The sequence below is a fragment of the Bos mutus genome, chromosome 4, assembly GCF_027580195.1.
Source record: "Bos mutus isolate GX-2022 chromosome 4, NWIPB_WYAK_1.1, whole genome shotgun sequence".
Classification (NCBI taxonomy): Eukaryota; Metazoa; Chordata; class Mammalia; order Artiodactyla; family Bovidae; genus Bos; species Bos mutus.
In genome coordinates, this window is record NC_091620.1 from 12,372,643 (window position 1) to 12,400,145 (window position 27,503).

The window sequence follows — 27,503 nt, forward strand, 5'->3', positions numbered from 1 at the left end:
GATCAGATAAGACAGATGGGAATTTCTGAATATTTCAGAGTGGAAACCAGATGTAAAGCGGGGTTAGTTGAGCTCTTGATCTCATACCAGGAAACAACTGAGCTTTGGGAAGCAAAGTGGGAATTGGACACTGAGGGTGGTCAGGCAAGTTTCATGTCAGTGCTGAGTTCAAGGTCTCTTTTGTGAGTTTGTTCTCTTAAGTTTTAACTAGTTTCTACTTACAGCAGCCTCAGTCTTTATGGTGAAGTAATATTTATTAATATTTTTGGCCATATTGTTCTTAAGGACGAATGAGAAGATTAAAGGGTTTCAAACAAAGGTGGTTTTCCAGGGTCAGACAGCAGAAGAAGCAGGCCCACCATCTACCATTTGGGAGCAAGGCTGCTTGAAGAATGGAAATGAAGTGACACGGGAAGAACATAAGGGTCCATTTAAAAAACTGGGAAATGAAAGATCGTGACCAGCGTGGGTCCAACTAAGTCATGTGAAGGTGAGGACCCTCAGGCCCTTCCTCCCACCCAGGAGAACACAGAAACTGGTCCATGAAAGTCAGCATATTCTCACTGGGCACATATTCTGTGGTACACTCTAGGAGATGGAGAGGATGCTGTGGTCAGTAAATCTAGGGAGGGGAGAAGACAGGAAACTACGGTATCAGATGGATTTATCTAGGTGCTGAATTGGCTGCAAATTAAGTGCAAGGGAACAGAAAGGAAGAAGCAATTATTTCTAATCAGGGTATCAGAAAAGAACTTCCAGAGGTAACACTAAAACTTAGCTTTGGAAAAATGTGCATTACAATGTGAAGCTGTCATAATCCACAGCATGAAGGTATGAGTGTGGAAAGCTTAGTTTGAAAAAGAGAAAATGTTCATGGTGAGGGAAGCTTGTTAACAAGACATATCCAAAGTGGTAGCTCTACAGAGCTGGGCCAGGTTTTAAGCGATTTTGGCTGGTATGATAATGGGTTTGGATTGTACTTTCCAGTTTCTAGGAAAAGGTTTTTAAGAAATGTCATGTAGGAAACACTGAGGTTTCCTCCTCAACATCTATCTCCTACTTCACCTCACTTGTCCTTTCTAACCCAATTCCAAATTTATTCAGATAATCCACCTCTTCCCTATGAGATTCAGGGGGATATGAAGCTAGTTCCAGTTCCAAGGTTAGATATGAATTAACTCAAGCCAAGCATGCTAGTACATACCCTTTGCACTGCAGCGACTGGCTGTTTGTGGGTTATAAGTAATATAATACTTCATTGCCTAGCATATACAGTAATTGTACACATTGTCTAGCATATACAGTAACTGTACACAAATCAGTATTGTCATTGTTACTAGTGGCACGTCAGTCCATTTCTGTCAAAGAGAGGAAAAAAATCTTCGCAGTAATTCCAGTTTCCCGCATGTGCTTTCCAACTACGGGCTAGCATTAATAATGCTAGTCACTGGCCTCCTGCTTCGATTATTTTTGGTTATGAGTTAAATTTAACATGGTCCCATGTATTCTTTCCCTGAAGGGCCTCAAGGATTTGGGAAGGATTAGGCACACTCTAATTTAGGAAGAAAGATGGATGAATCCACCTATGTGCATTTACTGGTATGAGTCACTGGGGAGGTTAATTAAGTCAATGAAATGATCCAGAACAGGTGTCCATGGCTGTTTTAAGAACAAGTGCTTTGATGGCGGTGAAAATGCACGGCTCAGCTCTCCAACTGCAGGGAGCGGGTATGCAGTTGACAGACGGCCCCAGCTGATGTGTTCTAGAATCCTCGGCGCCAAGGCCACACTGCCCAGGAGCTTCTGCTGGCCAGTGATTAATTATGGTGGGGATACTAAGGAGAGGGGTTTCCCAGGTAGCTCAGGGGTAAAAGATCTGCCTGATACAACTTAGCAACTGAGTGTGCACACTAAGGAGACATGGGGCGTTATTTGGCAGGTGACTTTTGCTCAAGGACTCTCCAGAGGCCTTGACAAAACTTTCTGAGACCTGCACTGCAATGTAAGTCCTTCCTTCTTTCACTCTCTCCTTCACTGAGGTTACAAGGACATCACAGTCTGATGGCCCTTCCAGTCTCCTCTGGCTCCCTTTCTATTTTCTCTCACAAGTGTTTCCATGAATAAACCTTAATAAACCTCCTGTATACCTGACCTTATCTGGCTTCTGCCTCTTGGAGGACCCAGGCTAATAGAAGTGGTTGTATCTCCTAACATTAAAATGCTCGTTTATTTATTAAAATTGTGTTGTATTCTGAGTAAAGGGCAAAGTCATCAGCTTGAGAGTATTTAAGAAAGACTCATCCACTACATTTTTCTTTCTGTAGTAAATGTATGATAACTTCTATTCAAATTATGGGGCTTCCCTGGTGGCTCAAAGGTAAAGAATCTGCCTGCTATGCAGGAGACTCACGTTCGATCCCTGGATTGAGAAAATCTCCTGGAGGAGGAAATGGCTACCCATTCCAGTAGTCTTGCTTGGAAAATCCCATGGACAGAGGAGCCTGGTGGGTTATAGTCCATAGGACCCTATGGCTACAATCCATAGGGTTGCTCAGACTGAGCGACTTGAGTATGCACACATTCAAATTACAGCATGGTCTATTTCCAAGGGCAAGTTTCTTCCTGCATATTTATTGTAGGAGACCGGCCTACTAAAAGGCATGAGAAAAGAATTAAACAATCTTGCTGAGAGGACATGGCTCAGTATGCAACTCCTGAAGGAATCCAAGAAGGAACAAAAAACATCTTGAAAGCAGGACGTGGGCCTGGGGATGGAAAGCCATCAACAGACGGTTCCTAGCTGTGGCGGCTGGGAGGCACATAGAGATTTACTGGGTCTTTGTCCTTGAGGCAGAAAAACAGGGATATGAAAATGTTAAATGTTAACTGCACGGGCTTATCATTGAAGGCCACCTGTCCTGCTATGCTCACGTAAACACATACAAGCAAGTCTCAGAAAGCATAATAAAGCAGACTTGAGATCAGTTTGGGCGTCTTCACCCCGTCGTGGCGTTGGTCCCCTGATCCCTGCTGTAACTTTCTTGAGTGTTTCTCATTTTTTTGCCACACCGCACTTTTGTCTAGCTGTACTCAACAATTTATTTAAAGCAATGAAGCTAAAGTTTGCTGGCCATCTTGACAGGTGGCCAGCCTGAACTCAGAGCTATAAAGGTTTTCATATTCTCTTTGGTCTATTTGTGAAATTCATATGGGCTTATATTGGCTCCTGTTTAAATCACAGAGACTTCACAGATAGTAGGAGTGGGCATAGGTACAGGCTGCTATATTGTCGATGAGGAGGGGAGGATCTTCTATTTCTCTGGGTCCTCTTCTTAATTTGAATGTTTTTATACTGCCACCTTGATCATTTTGCCTTTCTTTCCACACTGTCAGCACTGTCTCAGTTCTCAAATTATTCTAAATGCTTTGGCAATCTGTGAAAGTGTATTTCATGTCCAAATTTAGGCAGTTCATACAAAGAAATGTTTAATGCCTTCATGCACATATTTCTTAAATAATTATATATGAGTTCCTATATAGTGCAGATGAATGGAGTTAACTTTCTGATGGCCTCCAGGTATACATACTTGTATTAACACAATCCTTAGCTCCTGACACTGTCATCACTGGTCAATGCATACCTTATTTGTATTTTACTTATTTATTTCTGATATAATGAGACCTATGAAGCCAACCACCTAACGTGACACTTGAACATTGGAAATAACTTATACTGCCCAAGATTTCCTTTCAAAGAAATGCTTCTCTTCATAGCATTGAAATCACAAGAATCCAAATAAGTGACGTTTCTATAACTCTCTGGAATTAGAAGTGGAATTGTGTTTGTGTAGCTAGATGTCTGAGAAGTTTAGGATCACCCCACCCCTTCTCGACAGCACTTGGAAGACTGACTCCAATCATGTGCATCAGTGAAAGAAATCTGTTTCAAAATGGAAGCCAAACAGGGGTCCAAAATCTTTGGAGGAGTAAAGAACACAGGCATGAACGAGTCCTGAAAGTGTTACTTTTGTCAGCAAGGTGGTGCTACTGGTAAAGAACCCATCTGCCAAGGCAGGAGATGCAAGTTCAATCCCTGGGTCTAGGAGATTTCCTGAAGGAGGCCATGGCAACCCACTCCAGTATTCTTTCCTGGAGAATCCCGTGGACAGAGGAGCCTGGTGGACTACAGTCCACAGGGTCGCAGAGTCGGACACGACTGAAGGGATAGCACGCACTCAGGGCAGTATTTGATTACTTACTGGCCTGTTAAGTATGTACATTAGGGAGGCTGTGACCTTGAGTGAGGACATTGGTTTAGCGAGTAGGTAAATCAGAGAGTGATATTATGAAGAGGAAATATGAATAAGAAGGATTTCCAATACATGCAGCTGCTGAAGACTGGCAGTAAGGTCAGTACTCATTAGAGTGCTCCAGTTGGCCTTGAAAGGTAGATGGTAGAAGAAAGTTAACGATGAAGAAGGAAGAGCCACCAAGAGACTAGGCATGGCAGTAGACATGAAACTTGGGAGCCCAAAGGTGTCCACTGGATGGTTGACTGTTTCTCTCAACTGCAGGGATCCAGTAGTCACGTATGGATGTAAGAGTTGGACCATAAAGAAAGCTGAATGCCAAAGAATTGATGCTCTTGAACTGTGGTGTTGGAGAAGACTCTTGAGAGTCCCTTGAACAGCAAGGAGATCCAACCAGTCCATCCTAAAGGAAATCAGTCCTGAATATTCATTGGAAGGACTAATGCTGATGCTAAAAGCTCCAATACTTTGGCCACCTGATGCGAAGAGCTGACTCATTTGAAAAGATCCTGATGCTGGGAGAGATTGAGGGCAGGAAGGGGATGAAAGAGGATGAGATGGTTGGATGGCATCACCAACTCAACGGAACTGAGTTTGAGTAAGCTCCAGGAGTTGGTGATGGACAGGGAAGCCTGGCATGCTGCAGTCCATGGGGTTGCAAAGAGTCAGACATGACTGAGCGACTGAACTGAACAGAGAAAAAACAGCTGAAAATCAATTGTAATGTTGAGGCAACAAGGCAAAGAACATGCCAAGGAGACTGACAGATGAATAGAAATCCTCTGATATCATCTGGTCTCATATACAACTAAAACTTATCAAAACCATCAAACGATAGTTCAGGAAAGCTTACATCAGGGTCTTGAAATGCTCCTAGATTAAGAGACAAACATCATGTACCTTCTTGAGAAAGAACACATGTTGGCGATTTTCATGAGCACCCTGTTGAACATTCATTCACTTAACAGGTACTTAATCAGCAGACACACGGTGAGTCAGGGACAGGCTTTGTTTTCTGTAGAACACCTGTAGAAGCAAGGCAAGAGGAAGTGTGTCTGAATAATTGGAGGTTACTTAGTGTGGTTAGAACTAGAGAGTGATGGGCAGACGTGATGAGCTTGGACACCTTGGATGGATCCAGTTACTTGAGGGCCTTATAAGCCATTTTAAGGGTTTTGATTGGATTGTATCTTAGTCAATATGTAGCCATGGAAGGATTTTTATTTGAGTTTATTAAAAATTTCTCAGAGTAATACATGCACAAGGTAAAAAATTAAATAGTACAGAAGGACTTAAAATGAAAAACACAGTTTCCCACTCCACCCTTTTAATACTAGTCCCATACCCTAGAGGTGATGCATTTAACAATTTCTATTTTTAGATATTCTGTTAACTAATTTCCTAACATTAAATAATATGTTTGAACAATAATTTCTTGACTTATTAACTTTAGACCATCTTTAATAATTCCCCATTACAAAAGATAAGGATTTAACTTATGCTATTCCCACCTTTCATCTGCCTATCCTTTCCCAATTTTTTGATAGATGCACTTTTAATGCTTCTATTGGTTTAATTTATAATTTTGAACAGTAACTAATCCTTTAGTCCTTGTCCCATTAACTGTAGACTTTTCACCCCCATTTTGAATGGACAAGTAATTCTACACTTCTCTCCACCACTCTTCCCTCAATGAATTCTCAACCTCTTTCTGCTTTCTTTTTCCCTTTATAAGATAGGTTACTTTCAGTTTCATTTCTGGATAAAAGATTAGGCCTCTCATGTTTTGTTTACAGGCTGATCAGAGCACTGAATACCAATAAATAGTATCTACATTATTTTGGCTTTGTAAATACTGTTTACTGAGAGTTGGTGGCTCAGCAGTAAAGAATCTGCCTGCCACTGCAGGAGACCTGGGTTTGATCCCAGGATTGGGAAGATCCCCTGGAGAAGGAAATGGAAACCCACCCCAATATTCTTGCCTGGGAAATCCCATGGACAGAGGGGCCTGGCGGGCTACAGTCCACGGGGTCACAAAGAGTTGTACTCAACTTACCGACTAAACAACAGCAAAGTAGAAGCTAGGATATTTTCTTCCAAACATATCCAATGTCATGATTCCTATGTCACTTGAAATGAAATATACCTACCGCCAATGACAAATCCAGTCTCTTCTTACATTTCATGAGTAATTTTTGTTATCATTATCTCATAATTGGACTTGAATTTAACATGTTTTTGTTTTGTTTTCCTTTGTGTTTATTAAAGAATGCATCTCCTCCATTTCTTAAACATTCCACCTTCTCAAGGATAATGTCTATGGCACAGAATCAGAGAGTCTGAGACCATGCACTCTCATCTGAAATGGGTCTCTTGGCTAATGGTCACTCTAGAGTGAGTCTTCCCGTTGGCTAATGGTCACTCTAGAGTGAGTCTTCCTGTTGGCTAATGGTCACTCTAGAGTGAGTCTTCCTGTTGAATAATGGTCACTCTGGAGTGAGACATCCTGGGTGAGATTCACTGTCTTCTGGTTTCCATTTCTTCCTCTTTCCTGATTTTCATCTTCATTTTGCTGCAGATCTTCCTTAGCAGGTGAGAGAGAACTTCCTTTCCAAGTGCAAAGAAGGTAGATGTTCTGAAAACTTGCATGTCAGAAAATTTCCTTCATTTGGCTTGCTATGGAATTTTGGGTACAGAGATCTTCTGTATGTGAAGACGTTCCTCTATTGGCCTATATCATTGTGTTGCTGGTGAAAAATCTCCCAATCTATTTCTCATCCCTTTTTCGTTGAGCTAATCATGATGACCTAACTTTATCTTTTCTCTTGGTACTTCCAATATCTTTGCTCCATCCTTAACATTCCAAAATTTCACATGTGTCTAGATGTAGGTTGTATGGGAGTCTTCTCAATTTGGAGACTTAGTTATTTCTGTTCAATTGTTTTTATCTTCACAACATTTTCTATGTTCTCTCTTCTAGACACTCCTAACAGTTAGATACTGATTGTCTATGTCTTTTTCCCCCCCTCTCTTTATATTTCCTATTTCCTTTTGCTCCACATCTGGGAAGATTCCCTCAATTTTATCTTAGAGTCTGTCTACTAAATATTTTTGGCAGCCTTATTTCAGTTTAAGGGTTTCTTCTTCTTTTCAAGGTTTTCCCTTTGTAGCATCCTGTTTTTAACCTTACAGATGCACCTCACATCTCTCCAAAGATACAGATATTTTAAATCATTTTTCCCAAGTTAACTCTGTTTCCCCCAGAATTTGTTATATTTTTCAAATCTCTTGAATCCATGCTGCTTTCCTGGTCCCTTCCCCAACCACTCCCCCTAAGGCTCAATGTCTGGGAATTCCTAGCCGACTATTTTCACTGAAGAATCAATATGACAGTTTTTTATAGAGTTGCTTGGGCTCCCTCTGCAGTTGTGTGGTCTGTCTGCTTCTGCAGGATGTCTTTCTGTGACTGAAAGCACTTGGTTACTTGAGTAGGGATCTTGGCTGTCAGCAGAGAATTAGCTAATAGGCTAGGGGCTCATTTATTTCCATAAAAGAGAAATTTACTTTGGAGCACCAACTCCTACCTCTCCTCAAGCAGTTTCTTCGATTCCTTTACACAAACAACACCAACAGAACAACCACAATAACAACAGACTTGAAACCAATGGTGGGTTGCCTGTGTTCTGTGCACACAGGTTGGGGTAGAATGGGAGGGGAGTCAATTTCACAACTGACATAATTCTTTAGTAAATAGACTTTTCAGGCACCCAAGTCCCTTTGGGGTTATGTGTCCAGACCAGCTTATATTCTGCCTGCAAGGGGCTGCACTCTTTCATTATGCTGCCTTCCACTTTCTCTCTTCCAGGAATGTGCTGAGATCTTCTTCACTTACAACCAAATTCCTTCAGTTTTCTTTGCTGAGATGAGTCAATTCTCTTTTATGTTTCTTGACTTCAGTTTCAGTGGGGCCTGGGGAGGGAGGGAAGTAAACTTACATGTTCAGTTCATCATCTTAAATTCAAAGTCCCGCCGGAAGCTTTTAGACTGGGCAGTGACATGGACAACTTGCCATTTGTAAAAAGGTCCCCGGGGCTATACTGCTGAGAATGGATTAAAGAGGGTAAGAATCAATATAAAAATAATTCTAAATGACTGAGGATCTAATTTTCTTTCTGAGAACACAGCAGGTCTGGGACACTTGGGAGTCAAGATGCTTTACCTCACAATAGCCAGTCGCTGAAAATCCAATAAGCTAGTAGAGCACTTTCATGGTGCCCTAGGGAGGACTGAAACCTGACGATCCCAGAACCCAGATGACTGGGCTGATATTAAAAGGATCGTCCCAGCACTGTCCATTGGGAAGCAAGTACATGCAGCCAAAGTGCTGGCAAGTAAGGACATAAAGGTCCTTCTATTTGCTGCTTCATTTCTTCATTTACTCATCTATTTGCTTGTTCAAAGCACTGTAGTTACTAACACTCATTCTGTAATCAGAATGCCTGGGTTCAAATCCCAAATCTATCACTGACTCGCAATAAAGACTTAGGCAATGTACTCAATCTCCATAAAGTCTAGTTCATGCATTTGTAAAATGGGGGCTGTAAATTTCCATTCCATAAGATTATTGTGAGGATTAAATGAAACAACCTATCCTTGGCACATACACAACAGCCCACTAATTGACAGCAGTTACTTTAAGTGCTGAATGAATATTCAGCATCTATGTTTAAAGAATCCATATGATAGATATTTGAGAAGGGAAAATAATTCTAGTACTGAGAAATGACACAATAAAAGAATCCAAAGAAAAATACCATCTATGTCAAATCCTGTTGTCTGTGCTTCCACCCAGTTCCTAATAAAGCAAATAAAACAGTGTCTTAAAGCAACTAAATCAAAAGACGTAGGAAGGAAAACTGGCTGGATGCACACAGCTTTTATCCTGAAGCCCCAGCTCTAGCTGAAACTACAAAGAATTTTGAGGTTCTCAGAAAGATTGGAAGAAAAGTTAAGAAAATCTCTGAATGCATTATAATTAAATAAAATCTGGGTCAGCCACATCCAGTTATCTTATTCCAGAGTAAAGATTTCTATTTGCACACAGACTTTGTCTGCCAAACAGCAATAGGAAGCTGTGTCACTACGGAAACACAAACACCACCACTGCTCCTTGTTTGCTAAGCACAAACATCCTCACGGTCTCGTTCTGGCTTTTCAAGTGATTTCCATGCTTAATCAAAGAAGGGATTGTACTGGAGAGATGGAATTGAAGGAGACCGAACCCCAAACAGCTTTGAAAATCCCCATTGTGAATACAGAGACCTGCCTTTAGAGCATAGGGCAGTGTACCAGAATCCTCTGAGTCTGCATACAGGGTAGGGTGGAGCAGGATTAATTCATTGCATTTGTAAAAATGCCATCGCAAAGTGAAGCCCTGGTCTAAACTGATGGGAGTTAACTGATACGAACAGTGGCTGCTGGCATTTTCTCAGCGCCTACTAACTGCCAGGTACAGTCACTTTTAGAGGTACTAAAATTTAATCCTCACAATAGTCCTATGAAATAGATCCCACTTTGTAGAAGGGGAAATTGAGTCACAGAGAAGTTGAGGAGCTTGCCCAAAGTCTTATAACTAACTGGTGAAAGACCCAGGACTTGGGTGCAGGGGGCCAACTGTGAGAGACAATCCTAACTCCTGGGCTGCGGGCAGAGAATGTGGACCAGCACGAAAGAAAACCACCCCTTCGAGTGCATGCCCAGTGTCCACACTCCTCAGAGTCACCCGCCTAGGTCTTCCTTGCAACCCCGTGAGGCAGGGATCTTTACCCTCACCCCACATGCAACGAAATGGGAGTTCAGAGATAAAACGACTTTCCCAAGAGCTAACCCTGGTTATATGGGCTCTTCAAATGGCACTAGATGGCTTTTCACAGCTTTTGGAACACTACTCAAGATACAAAATATATGAGTTCTCAGGGAGCTGTCTGAATATCATGGTCAATTAGTGTTTCCATTGAGTTCTATGGTCAGGTTTGGGGGAAAATGATAAAAACAAATCAAGTCCCAGGGAGTCCTCAGGGTGATAGTGACCCACAGAAACAGAGGCCAAAGCTCTCAGCACTGGCCCAGCACAGGGTCAGGAGGGACTCTGATAGCCGAGAGCAGAGGAACGAGCTCATAAATGGAAGGCCACGCTCCTGAGGATTTCTGATTCCACTTTATGTCCTTAACCCAACCCCGGAGATGCTACTAGGATCCAGGGGCAATGAGCTGAGAGGGCAAGGCTAGAACTAAGAGACAGAGGTCGAGGAGTGAATCCCCATCTCTGCCTACCTCCCCAAACCTCTCTACCTGCCACCTCGCTGGGCACTCCTTACATCTGTGTGAGGAGGTACAATTTCATTATATTTTCCTTCCATTCAGGCAGATAGGCCAGGCTGGTTGCCACTTCCTTCTGGATCGGCCAGGCCCAGGCCTCAAAGAACGGAGCCAGATTCTTCTGCACTTGGTGGGAGAACATTTTCACCCACAGATTCATCTTGTCGACGTTGTCTGTGGGCAAGTTGGTCTGGTTCCTGTACTCGGTGAAGAGACGGATGAACGGCTCCCACCCAAAGGCCTCCTGGAGCTGGAAAGACAAGGAGCAAGCAGGTTGAGACATCTGATTGGCAAAAGACCCACCGAACACTCTGAGTGAATGAATGCCTTTAACCCCTTAAACCTCAGCTTCATACCCATCACTGACCCTCTCCTCTTTCACCTGCTCGCCTCATGGGCTACTTTCGTATTCTGATGATGAGAAGGGTCTCTGAGCCAGCACAGGGCTCAACACAAAGCAGATCCTCAATGAATGACAGTCCAGTGGTCAAAACTGCACTGATTAATATCAGGATTTACCACCAACATCATTATTCATCTCTCACTAGACTATGAAAGTAGTAATAGGCTATTACATGAAGATTTGAAATTGGCTGAAGTGCAAAAATCCATTGTCTCTCACAGTTGTAAAGTTAAACCCCCACAACCTGGGGACTGCCACCGCAACCCTGACATAATCTGCACTAACAGGAGGTCTCTATCAATTTGCAAGGTGACCAAATGGTCTTTAGGAAAAACAGTGAGTCCAGGAGAAGCAGAGGACAATATATAGTCTGTGTGTGTACTGTGTTCAGTTGTGTCCGACTCTTTGTGACCCCGTGGACTGTAGCCTGCCAGGCTCCTCTGTCCATGGGATTTCCCAGGCAAGAATACTTGGAGGGAGTTTCCATTTCCTTCTGCAGGGGATCTTCCCAATTCAAGGAGTAAACCCACATCTCCTGTGTCTCCTGCACTGCAGGTGGATTCTTAACCTGCTGAACCATCTATAGTCTGGGTCTCTAGAGTTAAGAGTAAGGCAGAATTTTAGGTAAAGACTGCCATCTCGGTGCCATTGGAACCGCCATTAGAGCTCAGAGGGACATTAGCAGTTCCAACCTCAATTCAACTTCACCGAGGAGGAAGTTCTCCCCAAACACAGGGTTACAGCAGTCTCTTGGCAGCCTCCCTGTCATTTTCATGGTGGAGGGGATCAACTCGAGTGAGAACTCGAGCAGGTGCAGGGACCAGAAGAGGGTGCGGTTGGCCTGAGGCTGAGTTCCAGGACCCAAGGTGATAAAACCCTCCTTAGTGAGCTGGGACCGGATCCAGGGACTGAGGGGCTGGAACTGGGTGCTGGGTGATAACTGAAAGGCAGGGGCCACCCCCACGTCCAGTCCAGTGAGGAATCATGGCTTGCTTATAACATGGAAACTGAGGCACAGACGAGTCATAATGAGAAGACAGTTTACCCACCTAGGGGAAAAAAAAAAAAAAAAACAGCTCCTATCCCACACATTGTGTATGCGTATGTATGCCCACGGAAGTGTGGCTGGCTTCACGGAGCTATTCAGACAGCAGTTTGGTTGCAGTCTCAGGTATGCCTGGGTTTAGAGCCGTGACAGTAGCTATATTTGTAGTATTACCTTTGCCTCTACCGTTTTTAACTTTTCTTACCACTTTCTGTTACTGTTCAGTCGCTCACTTGTGTCCGACTCTTTGCGACCCCATGGAGTGCAGCATGCCAGGCTTCCCTGTCCTTCACTATCTCCCAGAGCTTGCTACCTACTCTCATAAATCTCTTCACAATCCCAGGGTGAATGGTGCGGCTGATGCAATTACGTCCGCTTTCGGGTGGTGCAAAGGGATGCTCTGGGGTATCATCCACCAGGACCTTCAACCCTGGACTTTGTCAGAGCCTCCCGCAGCCTGCGGGTGAGGGGCAGATTAGTGAGAGGTGACCCCCGGGCACCATGATACTGTCTGCCCAGGGTCCCCCCACCAGTGGGGCTCCCACCGCACCCCCCCGATGCTGGCCCAGTACCTGTAAGTACGTCTCCAGGGCCGTCCACGCATTCCAGTTTTTCACATTGGGACCCTTGCCCAGGTAAATTCGGACTCTCTTCTCCCGAACCGGGGGCCACAGAGCAATGTTGGCTCGTCCTCGAGGGATGCCCAGGACCGTCTCGTGCACGTAGACACACCACAGGTTGCAGGTGGCCTCGGTGGTGTGCGGGGGGAACTCCCACTCCTGCCGCTGCTGGTTGCGGCCCAGCTCGTGCACGGGGCCCCAGAGCCCCTTGGTTCTGATGAGTTTCTCATTGATGAGCTCCTGCACCGACTCCAGGTGGCACATGATGGGGTAGCCTGCGTGCATCCAACCTGGGAAAGGCAGGAGGGGGAGGAGAGGGTCAGGGCGCTCCCCACCCACCTAATTCTCCTCTGTACTGTGTCTCCCCAAACACCCAGAATGCTCAGAAAGGCAAACCCAGACCCTTCCAGGCTTTTCTCCTTATCTTCTCATTCTGTAAGAGTGCTTTCGTCCTCACTCTGACTGGCTATAGATATGGAGGCAGGTTTGGGATCACTGTTCACGTTACTATTCAATTTTTTTCTGCTTCTCTGAGAGTGCCCTGTCCACGTGGACCCGTCATTATACTCTTCTCCTCAAAATTAAGAACTAGTGGTTCCCCTTTTCAATATTTACATGTGGAGCTGTCCAGGCTGGCACCTCTTTACAGTGATCATCTGAGTACGCCAAGGGCACTAGAGTCCAGAGGCGATTTCCGTGGTTCTTTAATTTTCACACGCTCTTCATTTTTCAGGCCTCCTGACCCACTGGCAAATAGCCCTTTATTCAATGCTTTCTCCCAACCCCTGTGACCCAGGAAGAGGCCCTCTGCTATCTTTCTCCACTCCCTAAAGTCCCCTGACGAATGCCTGTGAAAGCCCAGCCCTTATGGTCTGCACCATTTCCACTGTTGGATAAGATCTCTTGACATGCTGACTAAAACTGTTACACATTTTAACATACTGTGTACATACAGTTGTGTGTTGTTCAGTCACTCAGTCGTGTCCGACTCTTTGTGACCCCATGGGCTGCAGCATGCCAGGCTTCCCTGTCCTTCACCATCTCCCGGAGTTTGCTCAGACTCATGTACATATGGTTCTAGGGCCTGCTTTTTATGTGCCATATAACGCTTCCCTGGTGGCTCAGACAGTAAAGAATCAGCCTGCAATGCTAGACACCTGGGTTCGATCCCTGGGTTGAGAAGATCCCCTGGAGAAGGGATAGGTTACCCACTCCAGTATTCTTGCCTGGAGAATCCCACGGACAGAGGAGCCTGGTAGGCTACAGTCCATGGGGTCACAAAGAGTTGAATACAACTGAGCGACTTTCACTAACTAATCTCATCATATTTTCCTATGCTATCAAAATATCTCTTTAAATGTCTTCCTAGCGTCCATCGAAAGTACATTACTTAACCATCCTGTAACTGTTGGACACTTAGGGGGTTTCTGATGTTTTGCTGGGGGAGACAGCCAAGTCTCCTTTTTAATGTATTTTTTCCCTTTCTATTTAAATAGCAAGGATTACATCGCATGTGCTAAGTCACTTCCGTCATGTCCAACTCTTTGCGACCCCATGGACTGTAGCCCACCAGGCTCTTCTGTCCATGAAATTTTCCAGGCAAGAATATTGGAGCAGATTGCCTTTTCCTCCTCTAGGGGAATCTTCCCAACCCAGGGATCAAACCCGCGTCTCTTGAGTCTCCTGCCTTGGCAGGCTGGTTCTTTCCCACTAGCGCCACCTGACAAAGCAAGGCCCTGAGGGGGCAGCGTGCACAGAGGTTTGCCCCAGGCACTCACCAACTGAGATCTGCACGTCTGCAACGATCCTCTGAGGCAGACGCAGCGGGAAGGGCTCGGCCCCCAATCGGGCCACGGCCTGCATCACCTCATCCCAGAGGCGAAGCAGCGGCTCGGGGTTCTCCAGGGTGCGGAGGTTCGCGGTCGGCACCGTCAGGATGATGTTGTCTGTGGCCAGCTCTCCCCAGGGACCTGGGTTCTCCTGGATCTGCCGCTTCCACTCCTCCTGGGTTGTCTCCCCTGGAAGACAGGCCACAGGGCTTGAAACTCACTTTCCCAAGTCCCTCCCATGAATGCATACCGCCTGAACCCCTCCAGGAGGAGAACACCAAGGCCGTCAATAACCACATACCCCTCTAACCTTCTTCTACAAAGGCCCCAGGGATGTGATGTGGTTTGGTCTTTATCTCCTTGGCCTCAAATCTAAGGAAGCAGACCTCCCTTCCCTCTGCCAGTCCAAACCTCTCTCTCTTCCTACACCAGGCAGCCCCAGAGGGCCTCCTCACCCCCAGCTCTCCCTGTGCCTTGGGGTTCGCTCCAAGGCATCCACTCACCTAGCTTGTAGTAGGGAGCACGCACAGCTCCCTTAACCGTGACGGGCACGGTGCCCAGCTTGCTGCTCTGAGGCACGATGATGTACAGGAGGCCCCCCCAGAGGCAGGTGATGGACTTGGTGGGTTTGTCCAGGCAGCAGCGGTTAATCACCAGGGGGCCTCGGAACAGCTTGCTGGCCCTGGTCAGGTCATCGGTGTGGCAGCCAATCTGTATCTGGAGCAGAGAGATCCCCGAGGAGTGTGACCCTGGGGCACGTGTGGGCGGAAGGGGAAAGTGCCCAGGACAGGGGGACAGGAAGGGTCATGGGTCCAGGAACCCCAGCTAAGTCCAAGCATCCCACCATTTGTAAGCCCTGTGTTTGAAACCCATGAAATTGTACCATCCCTCAAGGTTGTATGGAACAGACTCTGTTAATCTACTGGCAAGGGGTCAAACAGCTCTATTAAGGGTCCTGCTGAGACGCAGACCAGAGGGGCACCAGGTATGACGCAGATGCTAATTCTGGGGAGAGCCACTCCCATACAGAGTCCCTTGGTGTCTCTGTAACAGAGAATCCTAGGCTGGCTGTTCCCTGGGAGTGAATCTGGCTTTGGGAATGGGCAGAGGGCATCCTGCCTTCTGACCAGAGAGAAGGCCCAGGAGGAAGCAGTGTGACTGGCTGATGCAGTGAAGGATTGATTCCGTTCTTCCTGTTCTCCAAGGCCCCTGTTCCTGGGCCAGTGGAGTGACCCCTGTCCTCAGAGGTTTCCTGGGACTGTTTTCCAGGGTTTATGCTAAACAAGTTCCAGGATACATACAGGCACAAAATAGATGCTAACCATCACAATGACCCTCAAGGGGGACAGAGCAGGACGGTATCTGAATTTTGCAAATAGGATGTGTGTGTGTGTGTGTGTGTGTGTGTGTGTGTGTGTTTGTGAAAGTGACAGAGCCGGAGCGGACTGGGCAAGTGTGTGACGTCCCAGGGAAGAAGCCTGAGTGTGTAGCACCTCATGCTTCCGTGTGAGATGTACACGGGATGAAATGTGAACTGAGATTTACTAGATGCCACTGTATTTTAGGGCACCATCCATCTGGTATCTTTCTTCTTCCCACCTGTGACATTTAAGCTAAAAGCACAAGACTTGAGCCAGAAGTTGGTCAGGGCTGAGCCCTGGGGCTCTGAAATGTATCAAATCCATACATTTAAATCAATCAGTTAGATGTTCTGCCCCTTAGCTGTTTCATCCTAAGCAACTAAAGGGGCAGAAGTACATGCCCTCTATTGCCAACCGGGAGGAAAATGCAACCCACTCCAGTCATCTTTCCTGGAAAATTCCATAGACAGAGGCGCCTGGTGGGCTACAGTCCATGGGGTCGCAAAGAGTCGGACACGACTGAGAGACTAAACGACAACATTGCCAGTAGGGTGTGTAGGAGGATTGAATAAGATGCCGACTATGAAAGCAGGAGCATCTGGCTTCTGTGTTATGTGGGGGGATGGGGCATGCCTTACCTTCAGGTCAGCAGAGGCGGCAGCTTCAGGCAGGGAGACCTCAATAATTTGCCTTCCGGGTATGTAGAGCCCGGTGCTCATCCAGCAGTACCTGGTGCCTGCCAAGAGTCAGGGAAGAGCAGGCGTTATCCTACCCGACACAATTCCATCTGAAGCCTGCTCCCAGAGTCCCTCCAGCAGCTCTGCCTCCCTGGCTCTCATTTTCCAAGCATTCCCTAAAACCCCAACCTCATCCTCATTGAGATTTGCACGGCAGAGGCTGGAGATGGCCCCGGAGGTGACGAGACCTCAGCTGAGCTGCGGAAGTCATCCCCCCACGTTCCCACCTGCCCCGCTCCCATCTACCCCTCCTTCCTCACCTGGGTTGTTGCAGTTGACCTCCACGGTGATGGGAGATTCCGAGGGGCGCAGATAGGGGCTGCTGTACATGTCTTCAATTTCGGGGACTAATAGAGACAGGTCGCTTCCCGAGTGAGCCAGCCCCGTGGCCAGGGAGAGCATGGCACCCCGGCAGCAGTCGTTGATGACGGGATTCTCACGGGTCGCCACCGGGAGCCGATAGCGACTCAGCAGCTTCCTTAGAAGCCGGTGCACCGACATGTAGGCGGGGATCTCCTCTGCGGGGATTTGCAGAAAAGCCGCGCCGTCCGGACCCAGCTTGGCCAACCAGCCCTTCTCCACGTTCCCTCTCTTCCTGCCCATGATAACCTGGAACTCAGCCAGGGTGGAGCGGAAATGGTAGGTCCTTATCCCTGCCTTGGGAGTACGAAAGGGCCCCGGGTTGAGGCTTTGGCTGGTGATGCTAATGCCAAAGGGGTTGAGGAGGAGGTTTCCTGGGAACCGCGCCAAAGGGGATACGCCTGGGTTCTTGAAGGCCCACCACCAGGCCTGGGCTCCGACAAACAGGCCCCCGCCTTCGGCTACAAACTCCTGCAGCTCCTTGACTCCTACATCACTCACGGGCTCAAAGCAGTAGACACTGGCATCGCTGGTCAGATTGGGCTCAATGCTGGTGTCTATGCCCCCCACGGCGAGCAGCCCACTCAGAGTCCTCAGCTCCGTCTGCACCACGATCTTGCCTCTGCGGCCCGCGTCCAGCCAGCGGACGGCGTTGAGCAAGAAGGGGCCCAGTTTACCCACGGTGAATAGGACCTTGTGGCCGGTCACGACCACCCGGCCCCGGCCGTAGCGGGCAGCCGCTATGACACAGCCGTGGTAGGAATCTAGCCCCAGGGGAAAGGCTAAGGCCCGTGCACTAGCAGCTGGGATGGGAAACAGTCCGAATTGGTGATGTCCAGCTCAGAAATCCCGTGCAGGAGCTCATCTCTGTCCTCGGAGAGATCATCCTCACAACTGCAAAAGACACACGTGTTCTCTGTTACAAAGCGCTCAGCACAGCACCCAGCATGTAGCAAGCGGCAGACTTACTAATATCATCTTTAGCTCTTGCCAGAGAGCTAGGACAGACCTGAGGTCCCTGGGTGCGGAGACTTGTTGGAGGGAAGACAGAGGGCCTCCACAGATTGATCCTGCTCTATCCTTCTCTGTGTATTAACCTGCCAAAGAAAATCTTGAAAGAAGTCCTGCTGGGTTTACTCAATACTGTATCTTAAATAGTCTGGATTTAAGTGTCTGTTCAGTCTTTTAAGCACTATATGAAGAACTGAAGGAGAAATCATGGTTTCATTCTGCTAAGGGGGCTTATTTATAATTTCATGCCACTAGCTTTCTGCAAATAAAGCAAACAGCTGAGTTCTCGTTAGTGGCTCGAGTGAAGAACCACTATTATCCCAAAAGGCTGGGCAAGGAGCTGACTGGCCTCAACTCTTGTAGGACCCTCTTGTTACTTGAACACAAGAGGACTGACTGTCTACACCCAGAATTCCATACATTCATTCTGGCCCAACAGGAGCGACACATATCCATGCTATAAGGCTCTTCTCATCACCAACTGTTTCTGTCTCTGTGTGTGTGCATGCTCAGCTGTGTTTGACTCTTTGCAACCCTTTGGATGGAGCCCACTAGGCTCCTCTGTCCATGGGATTCTCCAGGCACAAATATTGGAGTGGGTTGCCGTTTCCTCCTCCAGGGGATGTTTCTGACCCAGGGATTGAACCTGCATCTCCTGCATTGCAGGCAGATTCTTTACCTGCTGAGCCACTGGGGAAACCTCAACTGTTTCTAATCTAAGGGTAACAAACTCCTATAAGGCTTCAGGACTCCTATAACCCCAAAATGGGGATTCAGCCCCAGATAGTGGGATTATGAAGGTGACGAGGTAGAGTGATCTCTCTCTATAAGCTTGAGATCCCAGAGCTGGTTAAGCCCCTCTCACTGATTGTGTGACTGTATGGTCAGAGGCAGCTGTAAGGAAACACTGAAAAAGGGGAGTCAGGTAGTGGCATGTCTGTAGTATTTGTGTTGTACTCTCTGTGGTTGGCAGAGCTGTAATTAACTGATGGGGAAACTACAGTCCTCTTAGTAGGCCCAAACCTTTCCTGAAGATAAAGGCATCACCCTACAAGATGGCTCTCCAGCTCCTTGAAGCACTAACATTAAAACCACTCATCCAGCTGTTTTTGCTCTGATTCCAAAATCACCAGACAACCTTGTGATTACAATATTGCTTCTAGTGATCATTTGCCTAAAGAAAGAAGTCATTCTTTCTTTATAGAGCAGCCAGGGTGGTCTATTTTTTGTGGCATTTATATTTCTCCAGCAACATCTTAGTATATCTTTAATTTGCTGATTTTATTATATATATTAATAATAATATAATTATGATATATAGATACTTGCATTGTATAGAATATATTTGCATATATAATCTACAACATATAAAATACAATACATAATACAATGTATAATTGTATTATATTGTATATAATATTGTCTATTAATAAATAAAAGTATTATTGTATATAATTAATAATAATTTGTGCTTAGTCACTCAGTTGTGTCTGACTCTTTGTGACTCCATGGACTGTAGCCCACCAGGCTCTTCTGTCCATGGGGATTCTCCATGCAAGAATACTGGAGTGGGTTGTCATGCCTTCCTCCAGGGGATCTTCCCAACCCAGGGATTGAGCCCAGGTCTTCCACATTGCAGGAGGATTCTTTACCATCTAAGATACCAGGGAAACCCAATTAATATTAATATATATTAATAATATATATATAATAAAATCAGCAAATTAAATATATACAAAGATTATACATACAAAATTAAGTACAAAATGTTTTAGTTCTTATAATGAGTTCTGCTCATAAATTTCAAGCAATTAACTGTCTTACAAGTGTAGTCAGTGAAAAGGTGATCTACACTGGCATTAAGGTTTATACACTAGCTTGTTACAGCAAAATGAGAAACACTGAATGTGCCAAGTTGAGACCCAGACACTGTGTCAATAGTAGGCTTCATCAGCAGGACCCTAGGTGAGGTCCTGCTCACTGATGAGGCTGGGACATCGTCATTTCGTCTGTTATTTCCAACAGCCACGACTTATGTGCAGGGGAAGACAAATGATTGTTTCATTAAAAAACTTGAAGTGGATTTTGACTTTTCCTGTCCCTCTCTGTTTTGAAATGAAACAAAAGTTACATAAAAAAGAATAAAACCATGATAGTACTAGATTTCAAGAAGGGTGCAGTCAGCAAACTGGGACAGGAGGTATTAATAGGAAAGATAAACCAAACAAAATCAGATTGATCAGAAACCTAAGAGAAAAGAAGAATCTGGAGCTGCACATAAGTGAAAGAGAAGATCAAGAAAACAAAAACAACAGGGGTTATCATTTGTCCTGAGAAAATGTACTTCAGTAACCAATAATGACCAATCTAGAAATTCAATGCCATTTAACACGTAAACAGAAATCAAAAATATTTGATGAAAATTAATAGCATGAAATATAAGCACCAATCTAAACAAAGGGAAAACCAACTCCCTCCAAAATAAGTGATAACTGGAGAAGGTCCTAAATAAATATTGTATATCATTGGAAAGTTTTGAGATACATTATCTCTCTGCAGGAAAAAAAAGGAGACAGGCTGCTATAAAAAGTTAATAATCAGAATAAAAATATAACTGCCAAACAGACAATCCTATTTAATACAAGGGCAGAAAAATAAGTATTGATATAGCTGAAGACTATGAATAAACCAATAGGCAGGTTGAGTGAAGTGATTCATTAAGAGAAAATGAAGGATAGATAAGAAGACTAATGGCTAGCAAGAAGTTCTAAAAGCAAAGAACAAAGAAGAAATAAACATTTAATTTGATGAAAATTTCTTTGTGCTGAAAAAAAGATCTGAGTTTTTACAATGAAATGACATTACCGACTCTATGGACATGAGTTTGAGAAGGCTTTGGGAGTTGGTGATGGACAGGGAAGCCTGGTGTGCTGCAGTCCATGGGGTCACCAAGAGTTGGACACGACTGAGCAACTGAATTGAACTGATTATATGAATGCAAATCCGTATAAATGAAATAGAGAAGGTCTGGTCAATTCATAGCAAGTTTATGAGCTTCAAAGGACAAGGGAAAGCAAAAACCAAACTACCTACAAAGAAAAAAGTGAAATCAGTGCCCTAAAAATAGTATTTCAGTGCAATGAAAATATTCTGCAGCAAGACTCTTCACTGCATAGGGAATACTGAAAGTGTCAAAAGGATTACTGAAACTCACCACTCACTAAAGGTTTTCAGAGAAGTGACTTGAGGTTACGCTGTAGGTCTAGAAAAACAAAAATGAATACAATATAGGAACAGATTGTCTACACGAAGCAGTGATGGGCAAAAGTGCCCATGTACTGTATAACTAATGCTGAAAAACTGCTGATAAAGTTCTTGTGATATTTTATGTGATTGGCAAGAAATCACTCTGAATTAATAGGAGACACAATATTAAAAACAAAGCGAACAAAGAAACAAAGCTAAGGCAAAACCAAATTACAACCAGAAAACCAGATGATTTCAAAACTTGGGTAGTAAGGAGTGAGCACAGAAAAGTGTAAGGATGGGAGAAATGGAATTCTTGTTTTGAGTGAAAAGGTAGATTATAAAAACAAGTTAATTGTCAACTCAGACAGAAAAATGTACATTTGTTAAAAAATTAAAGGCAACATGGTAAACATGGGTATTAATGTATAATAAAAGGTGGCATTTTATATTACTGGGAAAAGAGGAACTGGACCTATACGTCACCCAAATACATAGTAAAATTTTCAAATGTATCAGAGATATAAATTTTACAAATGAAACCACACATGCACTGAAAGAAACCAAGAGTGGAATCTTTCATTATCTCTGTTGTCCATTGTTCAGTCATGCCCAGCTCTTAGCGACCCTGTGGACTGCAGCATGCCGGGTTTCCCTGTTCTTTTACTCTCTAGGGGTGACGAAAGCATTCTAATTATGACCTCCAATCAGAGGTGATAACAAAAGATTGACAATTATTATACAGTGTTTTGATCACTTTAGCTTCCCAGTAAATCTGGAAATTATGTTAGTTATTTTCACTTGCATTTAATTTTAGAACCAGTTTGAACTTTGGTTGGGATTGGACTGAATCTATAGCTAATTTGGGGGAAAATTGACATCTTAAAAATACTGAGTGTCCTGATCCATCAACATGGTGTATTTCACTATTTCTTTAGGTTTTATTTAATTTCTCCCAGTGATGTTTTGTGATTTTCAGCATACATGTTGTGTGACACATTTTGTTAAATTTATTTGCTAGTATTTCATGATGTGGGACCCTGTCTTAACAGATATTGTATTTTTAATTTCAATGATCAATTACTACTATATAAAAATACAATTTATTTTTGTATATTGACTTTGTATCCTGAAACCTTGCTAAACTCATTACAGTGGCTTTTTTTTTTTTTTGCAGTTTTAAGAATATTTTACATAGAAAATCATGTTTTCTGCAAACAAACATAGGTGTGCTTCTTAAATTTAATCTCTATGCTTTTTTACTTGCCTTACTGCACTGGCTAGAAACTTAAGTACAATGTTATATAAAAATATCCTTCCTGGCCTTGTTCTCAATCTGAGGGTATTTCACCAGAAAGTATGCTCTTGGCTATCGGCTTTTCAAAGAGGACTCATCACACTGAGCAGTTTCCTTTTATTTCTGCTTTGTGGAAATTTTATCATGATTTGATATTGAATTTTGTCAGTTCTTTTTTTCTGTCTGTGTGCAACTATTGAATTATATGATGTTTCTCATTTATTTTGCATTAAGAAAATAAACTGTGAATTAATTTGATATCTGAATGTTAAACCAGCCAAGCAGTCCTAGAACAAGCCTTATTTGTCATGATGTCTTATCCTTTTTGGAAGGAAAGTTATGAGCAACCTAGACAGCATATTCAAAAGCAGAGACATTAGTTTGCCAACAAAGGTCCATCTAGTCAAGGCTTTGGTTTTTCCTGTGGTCATGTATGGATGTGAGAGTTGGACTGTGAAGAAGGCTGAGCGCCGAAGAATTGATGCTTTTGAACTGTGGTGTTGGAGAAGACCCTTGAGAGTCCCTTGGACTGCAAGGAGATCCAACCAGTCCATTCTAAAGGAAATCAGCCCTGGGTGTTCTTTGGAAGGACTGATGCTGAAGCTGAAGCTCTAGTACTTTGGCCACCTCATGCGAAGAGTTGACTCATTGGAAAAGACTCTGATGCTGGGAGGGATTGGGGGCAGGAGGAGAAGGTGACGACAGAGGATGAGATGGCTGGATGGCATCACTGACTTGATGGACTTGAGTCTGAGTGAACTCCGGGAGATGGTGATGGACAGGGAGGCCTGGCGTGCTGCAATTCATGGGGTCGCAAAGAGTCGGACACGACTGAGCAACTGAACTGAACTGATTATCCTTTTTACATATCATCATCTATTTACAATATTTTATTAAGAATTTTTGCATCTATGTTCATGAGGGACATTGCTCTGAGTTTTCTTGTCTTACAATGTCTTTCTTTGGCTTTAATATCAGAGAAATACTGGTTTAATAAATCAAACTACAAAAACTTTCCTCTCCTCTTATTTCTGAAAGAGTTCATATAGAGTTAGTATCAAAAAAGACACAGTGCAAACTATAAGCAGTGATTACCTCTGGACAGAAGAATTAGTAGGAGGCAGAGGTGGGGGATGAAGGTCTTTCACTTTTTACTTTTCATCCTTTGGGACTATTTCTTTTTTTCCCAGTAAGCATTTATTTTGAAATTGCAGAAGGGAAAATGTTTACAAAAAGGAAAAGAAAACTCAATTGTGATTTAGCAATTTCTTTTCTAAAGTGGCACATCTTCCCACTTGAATTCACTCTCTAAAAACTTCTAGTTTTGTGAGAACCAGTTAATACAATTTTATTATAAATGGCTAGGAATGTAGTAAGAAGCACAAGGTTTGGTAGGTATGTATGTTCACCCCACCTTGCTGGGTCATGACCTGACTTTAACATTGGCAGTTAGCATTCTATCTATCCTAGCAATGACTTCCAAGGACTTGTGGATCCTTGTTACAAATAAGTTTATTAATATCTGTTCAGATATTTTATCTGCCTGCAATGCAGGAGACCTGAGTTCAATTATTTTCAGAACTACTTGGGGACTCATATTCATGTTGATTATCTTCAGTAATTTGGCAGGTTACTTATTTCACGTAGATAGTCAATTTTCAAAATTCTGAAATCTTCTTAATCTGGAATTCAAAAGACTGTTTTATATACAATATCCCTTGACTATCTTTCAAAATGAAGTGGAGATTATCTGTCTATCTATATATGGTATCAACTTCTGCTGCTGCTGCTGCTGAATTGCCTCAGTTGTGTCCAACTCTGTGTGACCCTATAGATGGCAGCCCACCAGGCTCCCCGTCCCCGGGATTCTCCAGGCAAGAACACTGGAGTGGGTTCCCATTTCCTTCTCCAGTGCATGAAAGTGAAAAGTGAAAGTGAAGTCGCTCAGTCGTGTCCAACTCTTAGCGACCCCATGGACTGCAGCCCACCAGGCTCCTCTGTCCATGGGATTTTTCAGGCCACAGTACTGGAGTGGGGTGCCATTGCCTTCTCTGGGCATCAATTTCTAATGTCTGCCGGTTCAGGTTTCATAGGAGTGTTTTCAAGCCAAGGAATTTGGAGCATGTGGACATTTCAAAGCATGACTGTTGTTCTACATTCTTTTCTCTGTATCTCTAATGATTGTGAATATACACAGATCACTGAAGACTGAAAACCATTCTCAATGGAGTAATAGCTGAAATGAGGTCAAGGACCTTCTATTATACTCAAGTACTTTCCATTTAAAGAGAGAAAGAGAGTGGAAAGCACACGCTAAGTCACGGTGCGTAAATTGCTAGCTGCAACCTCAGGTTTCTGAGTTCTACTGAACCTAGATATCACAGACTTCTTCCTACAACAGGTACTTGTTTTTTGTATTTCCTCCAAGCTGGTTATTGGAGATGTTTCTGCACTTCTGATTCTCAGATCTCTGGAAATAATTTTCTTGAAATAAGAAATAATGCCTGAGATTACAGCACATACTCAACAAAAATGCTGGCCTAAATGAATGGATGAATGAACAAACACAGAACAAGAACTCTTAACAGAAGCCTGAGATTTGTGTTAAAATGGGACAAGGGCCTTCTTATCCAAAAATAGAGCAAACTATTGTTGAGTCTCCCAGAACCTCCCTTAGACTGATTATCTAATGATATGTTTAATCAGCATAAGTCTCTTTATTGGTAATGCCAATTCCATGTCTAGCCCTTGCTTGGTTAAATGCATAAAGAGGATAAAACATGGCAGCTGGTCCTGCTGCTGCTGCCTCAGTTTGATGGAGGAAATAGGAAAAGTATCAGTTAAAATATCAATAGCTTATACAACTGGAGTAGAACACATGACTTGGGGCAAAGCAGCATAACGATGGATGCCAGGTATATCTCAATGGTTGGAAACGATATTCATGACCTCATATGCTTATATACCATAACATGAAGGCTAATGTCAAAACAAAGCATTTTAGATACTTTGAGGAGAAGGCAATGGCAACCCACTCCAGTACTCTTGCCTGGAAAATCCCATGGGTGGACGAGCCTGGTAGGCTGCAGTCCATGGGGTTGCTAAGAGTCGGACACGACTGAGCGACTTCACTTTCGCTTTTTCACTTTCATGCATTGGAGAAGGAAATGGCAACCCACTCCAGTGTTCTTGCTTGGAGAATCCCAGGGACGGGGGAGCCTGGTGGGCTGCCATCTCTGGGGTCGCACAGAGTCGGACACGACTGAAGTGACTTAGCAGTAGCAGCAGCAGGTACTTTGAACGTGTTTCTTAATTCACTGAATTCTTACAACCACTCTTAAAGGTAGTCATTATTAATCCTGCTTTAAAGATGAGGCTTACCTGTTGCTCAAGGTTTTAGAGCAAGCAACAGACATTATCTAGGAACTTATTAACCTCAGATATGCAGATGACACCACCCTTATGGCAGAAAATGAAGAAGAACTAAAGAGCCTCTTGATGAAACTGAAAGAGGAGATTGAAAAAGTTGGCTTAAAGCTCAACATTCAGAAAAGTAAGATCCTGGCATCCCGTCCCATTACTTCATGGCAAATAGATGGGGAAACAGTGGAAACAGTGGCTGACTTTATTTTTGGGGGCTCCAAAATCACTGCAGATGGTGATTGTAGCCATGAAATTAAAAGATGCTTACTCCTTGGAAGGAAAGTTATGACCAACCTAGGTAGCATATTAAAAAGCAGAGATATTACTTTGCCAACAAAGGTCCGTCTAGTCAAGGCTATGGTTTTTCCAGTAGTCATGTATGGATGTGAGTGAAAGTGAAAGAAAGAAAGAAATTGAAGTCACTCAGTCATGTCCGACTCTTTGCAACCCCATGGACTGTAGCTTACCAGGCTCCTCTGTCCATGGAATTTTCCAGGCAAGAGTACTGGAGTGGATTGCCATTTCCTTCTCCAGGGGATCTTCCTGACCCAGGGATCGAACCTGGGTCTCCTGCATTGTAGGCAGACACTTTACCATCTGAGCCACCAAATGTGAGAGTTGGACTATAAAGAAAGCTGGGCACCAATGAATTGATGCTTTTGAACTGTGGTGTTGGAGAAGACTCTTGAGAGTCCCTTGGACTGCAAGGAGATCCAACCAGTCCATCCTAAAGGAGATCAGTCCTGGGTGTTCATTGGAAGGACTGATGTTGAAGCTGAAACTCCAGTCCTTTGGCCACCTGATTCGAAGAGCTGACTCATTGGAAAAAACCCTGATGCTGGGAGGGATGGGGGGCAGGAGGAGAAGGGGACGACAGAGGATGAGATGGTGGATGGCATCACTGACTCAATGGACGTGGGTTTGGGTGAACTCCGGGAGTTGGTGATGGACAGGGAGGCCTGGCGTGCTGCAATTCATGGGGTCGCAAAGAGTCACACATGACTGAGTGACTAAATTGAACTGAACCAAAAGCTGGCCTCCACTAAAATGGTGCTTTTCCCAGTAGATATGAAATCTCTTACTAGAATCCTGAGTCTTGAAATGAGGCTGTGTTTATGACAGTGGACCCAGTATTTGTTTGAATGAATGCGTAATAGAAAGGTGGCTCTGCACACAAAGTGCAACAGCCACTGCCTTCAGAGCTGGAGGCAGAGTGGAGGCCAGTGAGGATAAGTAGAAGGAAGAGTAGACATTGCTCAGTGAACAGAGTCTGGTGGTGTGGTCATACCGGCAACACGTGGCTTCAGTCCAGTTCAGTTGCTCAGTCGTATCCAACTCTTTGCAACCCCATGGACTGCAGCACACCAGGCTTCCCTGTCTATCACCAGCTCCTAGAACTTACTCAAACTCATGTCCATTGAGATGATGATGCAATCCAACCATCTCATCTTCTGTTGTCCCTTTCTCCTCCTGCCACGTGGTG

General features: G+C 44.3%; 1 protein-coding gene across 1 annotated transcript in view; it reads right to left on the reverse strand.

Annotated features, from left to right (window-relative positions):
- Positions 1-5,524: 5,524 nt before the first annotated feature.
- The window catches only part of TCAF1 (TRPM8 channel associated factor 1), a 37,760-nt gene continuing 15,781 nt past the window's right edge, over positions 5,525-27,503 (reverse strand). The window contains 8 exon segments of the mRNA XM_005886734.3: positions 5,525-8,279; positions 10,688-10,938; positions 12,709-13,046; positions 14,535-14,774; positions 15,089-15,302; positions 16,585-16,682; positions 16,944-17,831; positions 17,834-17,937. Coding sequence (XP_005886796.2) covers positions 8,270-8,279; positions 10,688-10,938; positions 12,709-13,046; positions 14,535-14,774; positions 15,089-15,302; positions 16,585-16,682; positions 16,944-17,831; positions 17,834-17,937 — 2,143 coding nt within the window. The 3' untranslated portion in view covers positions 5,525-8,269.